The sequence below is a fragment of the Salpingoeca rosetta genome (genome assembly GCF_000188695.1).
Source record: "Salpingoeca rosetta unplaced genomic scaffold supercont1.4, whole genome shotgun sequence".
Classification (NCBI taxonomy): domain Eukaryota; class Choanoflagellata; order Craspedida; family Salpingoecidae; genus Salpingoeca; species Salpingoeca rosetta.
The window spans coordinates 1,266,543-1,274,042 of NW_004754930.1; the positions used below are offsets into that span (position 1 = coordinate 1,266,543).

At 54.9% G+C, this 7,500-nt stretch overlaps 2 protein-coding genes across 2 annotated transcripts in view; one reads left to right on the top strand and one right to left on the bottom strand.

The window, feature by feature from the left end:
- Positions 1-6,060, bottom strand: part of PTSG_01348 (uncharacterized protein) — a 10,470-nt gene extending 4,410 nt beyond the window's left edge. The window contains exons 1-18 of the mRNA XM_004997263.1: positions 5,709-6,060; positions 5,199-5,567; positions 4,842-4,943; positions 4,547-4,622; positions 4,228-4,286; positions 3,650-3,911; positions 3,388-3,498; positions 3,102-3,149; positions 2,800-2,875; positions 2,474-2,562; positions 2,168-2,260; positions 1,958-2,028; positions 1,738-1,814; positions 1,399-1,491; positions 1,115-1,193; positions 715-826; positions 327-468; positions 1-103 (exon numbers count right to left, since the gene is read on the bottom strand). The exon at positions 1-103 is cut by the window's left edge and continues 30 nt beyond it. Coding sequence (XP_004997320.1) covers positions 1-103; positions 327-468; positions 715-826; positions 1,115-1,193; positions 1,399-1,491; positions 1,738-1,814; positions 1,958-2,028; positions 2,168-2,260; positions 2,474-2,562; positions 2,800-2,875; positions 3,102-3,149; positions 3,388-3,498; positions 3,650-3,911; positions 4,228-4,286; positions 4,547-4,622; positions 4,842-4,943; positions 5,199-5,567; positions 5,709-6,019 — 2,273 coding nt within the window. The 5' untranslated portion in view covers positions 6,020-6,060. The remainder of the gene's footprint in view (positions 104-326; positions 469-714; positions 827-1,114; positions 1,194-1,398; positions 1,492-1,737; positions 1,815-1,957; positions 2,029-2,167; positions 2,261-2,473; positions 2,563-2,799; positions 2,876-3,101; positions 3,150-3,387; positions 3,499-3,649; positions 3,912-4,227; positions 4,287-4,546; positions 4,623-4,841; positions 4,944-5,198; positions 5,568-5,708) is intronic.
- Positions 6,061-6,537: 477 nt separating this feature from the next.
- The window catches only part of PTSG_01349 (glutamine repeat protein), a gene marked incomplete at both ends in the record, with an annotated part of 1,818 nt that continues 855 nt past the window's right edge, over positions 6,538-7,500 (top strand). The window contains one exon of the mRNA XM_004997264.1: positions 6,538-7,500. This exon is cut by the window's right edge and continues 855 nt beyond it. Within this exon, the coding sequence (XP_004997321.1) occupies positions 6,538-7,500 (963 nt within the window).

The following is a 7,500-nucleotide window of genomic DNA, read 5'->3' on the forward strand; positions in this document are numbered from 1 at the left end:
GCGTTTCGCTGTCTGAGCACAAACTGCTCGTTGTAGAGATATGGACCTGGGTCGCGCTTGCTCCACGACAGCAGCGACTCCTCCCGCTGGCTCTTCAGTCCGGCTGACATGCAGCAGGGTGGTCGGGTGGGGCAATGTGGCGGCGTTGGCGGAAGGGGTGTCAGTACGATGAGAGACGAGGCAATAACACAGAACATGCACCGATTCCCAGCAGCACAACGGGAGCACGCTTTTCCAACACAGTAAACACCCAGACACACACACATCACGGGCACACACACACAGAAACACAGACACACAGACACACACACACACCACTGCCGCACCGAGGTGTTGTATGAGGGGCGTGAAGGTGTCTGGCATGGACACGGCGCTGCTGACGGCGTTGAGGTGGAAGATGCTGTTCGATGACACACGCGCGCGCACGTTCGCACCGAGAAAGTCGACGAACCCCAGCACGAGATCCGTCTGAGAACACGAGCATCGCATCGTCACATCGCATTGTACCGTTGCAGTGGATGGGCGCGTCAGTTGCAGGCGGTCGTGGACTCGATTGTTGGAGAGGGAGAGAGAGCTGGTGGACCGACAGAAATTAGCAAATTCACACACACACACACAGACACACACAAATGCGCGCACACACACACACACACACACACAAGTGCGCACACAGAGCAGGTATGAGGAGAAAGGCCCCCAAGTCAGCTGAAAGACCTTCAATTCGGGGGTGGAGAGGCGGAATAAATGTCCGGCGACGTCGTCAAAGATGACGCAACGGTCTGGATCCTCACAGTCCTCCTCCTCCTCTCCTTCCTCCTCGTTGGGTCTTGCAGAAGGTGGAAGATGATTCAAAACACAAGAGCACGAGGACAGCATGTGCGTGTATGAATTACACAATGCACACGTGTGTGAATGCACAGTCACTGTGCGATTGCACCAGCGTGTATTTGAACACTACTGTGTACGTCTGAGTTGCCACAGTTGGATTCAAGTCGTGGGCACAAATGTGTGTGTGCGTGCGTGTGTGTGTGTGCGTGTGTGTGAGTGAGTGTGTGTGTGTGAGTGTGTGAGTGAGTGCGTGTGAGTGTGTGAGTGTGTGTGTGCATGTGCCCACCGCCAAGGCAGCCAATGCTGCTGTTCGCGGAATGTTTCAACTTCCAGCCATCGCTCCCACGTCGTCACGCCTTTCAACTCTGATGGGACGCATGGCAGGGAGACGTGAATGTAATTTGCAGGGTGAGCGCACACCATCAGCAGCAGTTATTAGACACTCAGGTGTTTGAATACAGGCAAGGGCAAATGCAGATGACAACCACAACCACAAACGCAGACGCGGACGTGCAGGTGCAGGTGCAGACATTGCGTCACAGGGGGTGCATGAAGGTTCACAGCACGAACCTGGCGGGGTGGTGGGCGGATGGTGCTGCTGAAGTGAAGGAACATCGGTGCGCGCACGCTTCTGATCAATGAAATGGCCAACGCCTCTCGCGCCTGCAGCGGACGTGCACGAACACGAACATCTTTGGTGAGGTGTGTGTGTGTGTATGTGTGCGCGTGTGTGTGCGTGTGTGTGTGTGTGTGTGTGCGTGTGTGTGTGTGTGTGTGCGTGCGTGTGCGTGTGTGTGTGTGTGCGTGTGTGTGTGTGCGTGTGTGTGTGTGTGTGTGTGTGTGTGTGTTGTATTGAGCAGGAAGATGGGTCCACATCGATACGCACACATGCACACTCTTTGGACGCACCTGGATCACCGAATCGAGGGGCGTTTGATTCCCAGAACGACTCGAGAAATCCCGTCGCCTCCCGCGGTGACCGCACCCTGTGAACACACACACACACACACACACACACACACACACACACACACACACACACGCACACAGGTGAGGATAGGAATGTTTAACAACAGCGCGCACAGCAACTACAGAGCATACGTCAGCAGCAGGCGGGTGTATTGTGCACCTTGATGGCATGAAGAGGTTAAATTCGACGAGTGCCTGCAAGCACGCGATGGCGCGCTCCATGCATCCAGCCTAGCAGGTGAGGGCACGAGCGTGGATGGTGTGTGAGTGAGTGGTGGAGGCAATGAGAGCAGCGACAGATCGTTAGAAAATGGAAGAAAACACACGAAATGCTGACATGTCACTGTGTGTGTGTGTGCATGCACGGCACCTTGGCTTGGAAGTGGCAGGACTCAAAAACGACATCCAGCAGCGTTTCTTCAGCCACATCTTTGTCGAGGTGATGCGTTGCAAACGATCCCTCCTGTGTACGGAGAGAGCGGGGAAGGGGGATGGGGAACGGCAGGGCCAGCAGTGGTGGGTGCGGGTGAGAGACTGTGCGAATCCAGGTGAAACACAGAACACACACACACACACACACACACACACACACACACACACACACACACACACACAGGCAGGCAGACAGACACACACACACATACACACACACACACACACACACATACACACGTACCTTGAGACCGTCGAGCGTTTCAATGCACTTGTGGAACTTGGATTGGCAGGACGAAACCGTGAACCGGGCCAGGAGCGCAGTGCTGTGCGCTGTTCGGTTGGAAGGGTTGAGTGGGGGCGGGGGGAGGGGGTTGATTGAGAGGTTAAGATGAGGGGCGGGGTCGGTGTTGACGGTGGAAATAGCAGACAACATGGGTTTCAAAGCTGGCATATTCGTCCTAGCAAACACACACACACACACACGCACACACACACACATACAGACAGACAGACACACACACACACACACACATACAGACACACACACACACACACACACGTACACACCGAGGTAGCGCTGCCAGAGACGGTGTTTATTTGGATGGAGGAAAAGGGTTCTCGTCCATTTCGCCTCCAAGTCATCCTTGCATGCAAGCAAGCACGATGTGACCGTGTGAGTCGAAGCTGCGACGGGGCCGCCGCCAGATTGAAGGTCGCCAACAAATTCAGCAAATGAGAGAGACAATTCGAGACACACACAGACACACAGACACAGACACACAGAGGCAGACACAGAGGCAGACACAGGCACAGGCACACAGATACACACACACACACACACACACACACACACACACACACACACACACCGGCGTCATCTTCTGTGCGCAGAGCTCCAAGTATCCGATGAAGAGATCCTGAGAAAAGTGTACAGGGGGAATGACGTGATGCAGTGAGGGATCCATGGACAGCGGCGCAGCTGACAGGCGAGGCGACTGGCAGCAGCTGCAGGGCGCACAGACAATGTGTGGTATCCTGCACAACCCACCTGGTACACACACACCCACACACCCACACACCCAAGCTGAACAAAACAATCAAAGACAACCAAGACGGGAGGAAACGAGCACAAACGGCCGCGGGACGGCCAAGCACCTCGTCGTGCGGGTTGTGCTTGAGGGCTTCGTCGTAGAGAGCAAGTTTGCGGTCTATGAGCAGCGCCACGGCCTTACGCGAGTGGCCTGCCTCAACCGCAAACACGTCATCCTGCACAGGTGGGCACGTTGGACATGTGTGCACGAGCTCTGGTCAGTTATCTGTTGGTTGGAGATTCGCAGTATGGATGACACACGGCACACCACGTCGTTTCTACACCATTACGCGTCGCTACCAGCAATCACCAGCAACCAATCACCACCTGGAAGTCGATGTATGTGCGCCACATGGTGGTGTCCTCAGGATGGCGGCGAAGGGCGGCGTTGAACTCTTTTGTCCGGCGCCGAACATACGCCTCCTTCGTCTCCCCCTTCGTATCACCATCACCATCACCATCATCATCATCGTTGTCGTCGTGGGTGCCGTGCTTGGACACGTGTGCGACACCGCCCTCTGCGTCGCTATGTTCGCCAGGATCCTCCAGCGGAACAAACGACCGCAATTCCACAAATAGCGGATGCTGCCTGCAGGCATCGAATGAATGGGTGCATGGATGGATGGACGAATGTTCAGCATGTGGGGCAACTGTGCGTTGTATCGTGTGTCGTGTTGCATGGGGTGATTGTACGGCGTTGTGTTGTGACGTGTTGTGTGTTTTTGTGTTGTGTTGTGTTGTGTGTTGTTGTGTTGTGTTGTGTGTTGTTGTGTTGTGTTGTCCGGATCACGGCAGCTGCGTGCGTGAGTGCGATCATCAGCATCAAGTGAACGAGGTTGGTGCCGTGACCACTGCCAATACGCGTACAAAGCACACGAGCGGGCAAGCACGTGCTTATGCCGCACTTTGCTGAAGAAGACGGTGCTGATTGCGGTTCTGGTGCGGACGGCGTGATGTAGGTCACCTGGCGAGATGGACACATGCGGTGGTGATTGTGAGCAAAGGGCTTCCAAGCATCATCGTCCTGCTGGGCTGGGCGGCGGGGCACTCGTATCAACAGCATGCACATACGTGCCGCACACCACACACACACACACACACACACACACACACACACACACACACATCAGAAGCAAGAAAGCAGTCAAATGACATAAGCAGAAGCAAACGACACAAACGCACAAGCGACACAAGCAGACCTCACAAGCATGCATATGCAATTACCTTTGCCTCTGCGTCCTTGAGCTTTGAGGCGAATCGAAAGTCGTGGATGCGTCGAAAGTGGAGATGGCGCGGTGGTCTGCAAGACCAGGTAAGAAAAGAAAAAACAAACAAGTGAATGGGAGAACAACAAATATGACAGCGTGTGTCATACACAAACACACATACACACGTGCACGTGCGTGTACGGAAGCGCGGCCGACCTCGCACCAGCGACGCACACATAATACACAGACACAGACACAGACAGACAGACACACACACGCACACACGAGCGCGAAGGTTCAGGCTCCCACACCTGCCCTTGCTGCGGCCATCGTCAATCCAGAGCGGAGACGAGAGGCCGACAACAGCACCACGCCCCGCCCGCCAATACGCGCTGATGTCCTTCTTGTAGATGCTGCGCAAAAGCAGATGGGAACGCAAGCACTCATGGGTCACGTTCAGGAACGAAAAGGAACAAGAGGGTGGGGGGGGGCGGGGTGTTCGCGCCTGGAGTTGATGAAACTCACAGCATCTCACAATGTACACGTGCAGCCACATGCAACCAAACACAGACACATAGACACAGACAGACAGACACAGACAGACAGACAGACACACTCGGACACACAGACACAGACACACACACACACACAGACAGGCGCGCACGGACCTGTCGTATGTGATGTTGTCCTTGTCACCACGGACGTCAATACGCCAGAGGTCATCGGTGGCACGTGATGCGGCTGCCGTGCGATGTGCTAACGTGGGCTGGTGTGCTGACATCTGTTGGGTGGGCCTGCTTTGACTCCGGATGTAGGCAGCAGTAGCCCCGCCATCACCATCGCCATCGTCATCACCGTGCCTCCTCTCGCTGCGTCTACTGCGCTTTTCGTGCTCCTTGTCTTTCTTCTTCTTCCGCTTCTCCTTCTTCCTTGCCTTTCTCTCCTTCTTTTCTTTCTTGTGTTTCCTCTGCGTTGCCTTCTTCGGCTTGCTTCGCTCTGCTTCAGCTCGAGACGTTTGCTTTGCCCGCTTCAGTGGCCTGAACGAACGTTCGCATGCCCCGCCGTAAAACGCAAGGCTGTGTCAGTGCACGTGTCTGTGTCTGGTTTGCGTGTGCTTGACTGCTGCACTGGTGTGCGATAGACAGTACATGGGGTTGAGCAAGGATGTCAGCACGTACCTGTCGCCGTGCACGTCACGGCCGTCGTCGTCGTCGTCGTGGTCGTTGTCGTCACTGCTTGAGGAAGATGCGGACGAGGACGACATGGATCTGGATGAAGGCGGCCGGAACGACGTGGCATTCTCCCACTGCGCCGCGACCGACTGCGCTCGTTGGACTTCGAGTGGGTGTTGCTGCAGCTGGCCTTGTTGCTGTGATGCATCATCCAAGGTCTGCTCACCTTCCCTCCCCGCAGTTCTGCGCGTCTCATCACCACCACTACCATTGTCATCATCACGACCACCACCACCGCCAGCAAACGCAGCAAACATCTTTCTCTGCTTTCTCCTCTGCTTTGCTTGTTTGCGGCTTCAGTTACGGAAAATTGACAGTCACGTTCACAATTTTCAACAAGACAGCGACGATGCGGAGCGAGTGCGCAAGCGCCCACCACCGCTGTTGTGGTTGCTGTTTGTGCGAGTGTGTGCTGAGCTAGTGAGCTGCATTCCGGACTTGTCGAGCACAATAGAGATTGTGTCTGACAACAGGCACAATGTTGCATTGACATGGCTGTTTGCACCTTAACAATGCCACTGTGTTGGTGACTTGCTTGTGGTGGCAACCGCGTGTGTGTTAGTGTGTGTGTGTGTGTTTGTGTGTGTGTTTGTGTGTGTGTGTGTTTGTGTGTGTGTTTGTTTGTGGGCACACACTGTCGCTGTTGTTGTTATTGTTGTTGCAATGTTGATGTATGCTTGTCGCAGTGCCACAATTGTCATTTTCTCTTCTTCCTCTCCCTACGCTTTCACTCTTTCTGTCTTCGACATCCATCGAGCGAGACCACGACTGAGACATGTGCTCTGGTCGGAGAGGTGACGACGAGCCGTCTCGCTCAAGCGAGCAGGACGACTTTGACCGCCCCGTGACCCCGCAACACGACATGCAGCTCCAACAGCTGGAGCAACAACAGCAAGAGCAGCAGCAGCAACAACAACAACTGCTGCTGTTGCAGCAGGGGCAAGAAATGCAGGAGCAGCCGCACCAGCAACACGAACATGGGCAACACCAAGAGCAAGCGTTGAGGGCTCCTCCGTCGCCGGCATCCCCGACATCACCGCCGTCACCGAGACGGCAAATGCCGAATTACCCTCTTCCACAAGAGCAGCTGCCCCGTCGACAAGAGCACCTGCCCCATCGACAACAAGAGGCACGTGGCAAAGACGTGTGGCAACAACAACAACAGCGGCGGCGGCGGCAGCAGCAGCAGCAGCAGCAACAGCAACAACAACAACAACAACAACAACAACAACAACAACAACAACAACAACAACAACAACAACAACAACAACAACAACAACAACAACAGCAGCAGCAGCAGCAAGAGCAGCACGGTAGTCAACAAAGAGGCCTTGCTCTGTTGCTTGAAGCTTGTCGACGAGTACTGGAAGAAAGGCAGCAACAAGAGCAGCAGCAGCAGCAGCAACAGCAACAACAACAACAACAACAACAACAACAACAACAACAACAACAACAACAACAACAACAGCAGCAGCAGCAGCAGCAGCAACAACAACAACAACAGCAGCAGCAGCAGCAGCAGCAGCAGACAACCCAGAAGCCAAGATTAGACACACATTGGATGGCACAACAGTGCTGCAACGGCAATGGCAGCGGTGGCGGTGACAAGGGCAGCGACCGAAACCGTGACGTCAAGCGGAATGGTGGCGCTGGTGAGAACGATCACAGCGACAGCAGATACGATGCGGACGATGAAGCGAGCGACGACGCCCTACACACTGGGGACGGTCCCAAACGA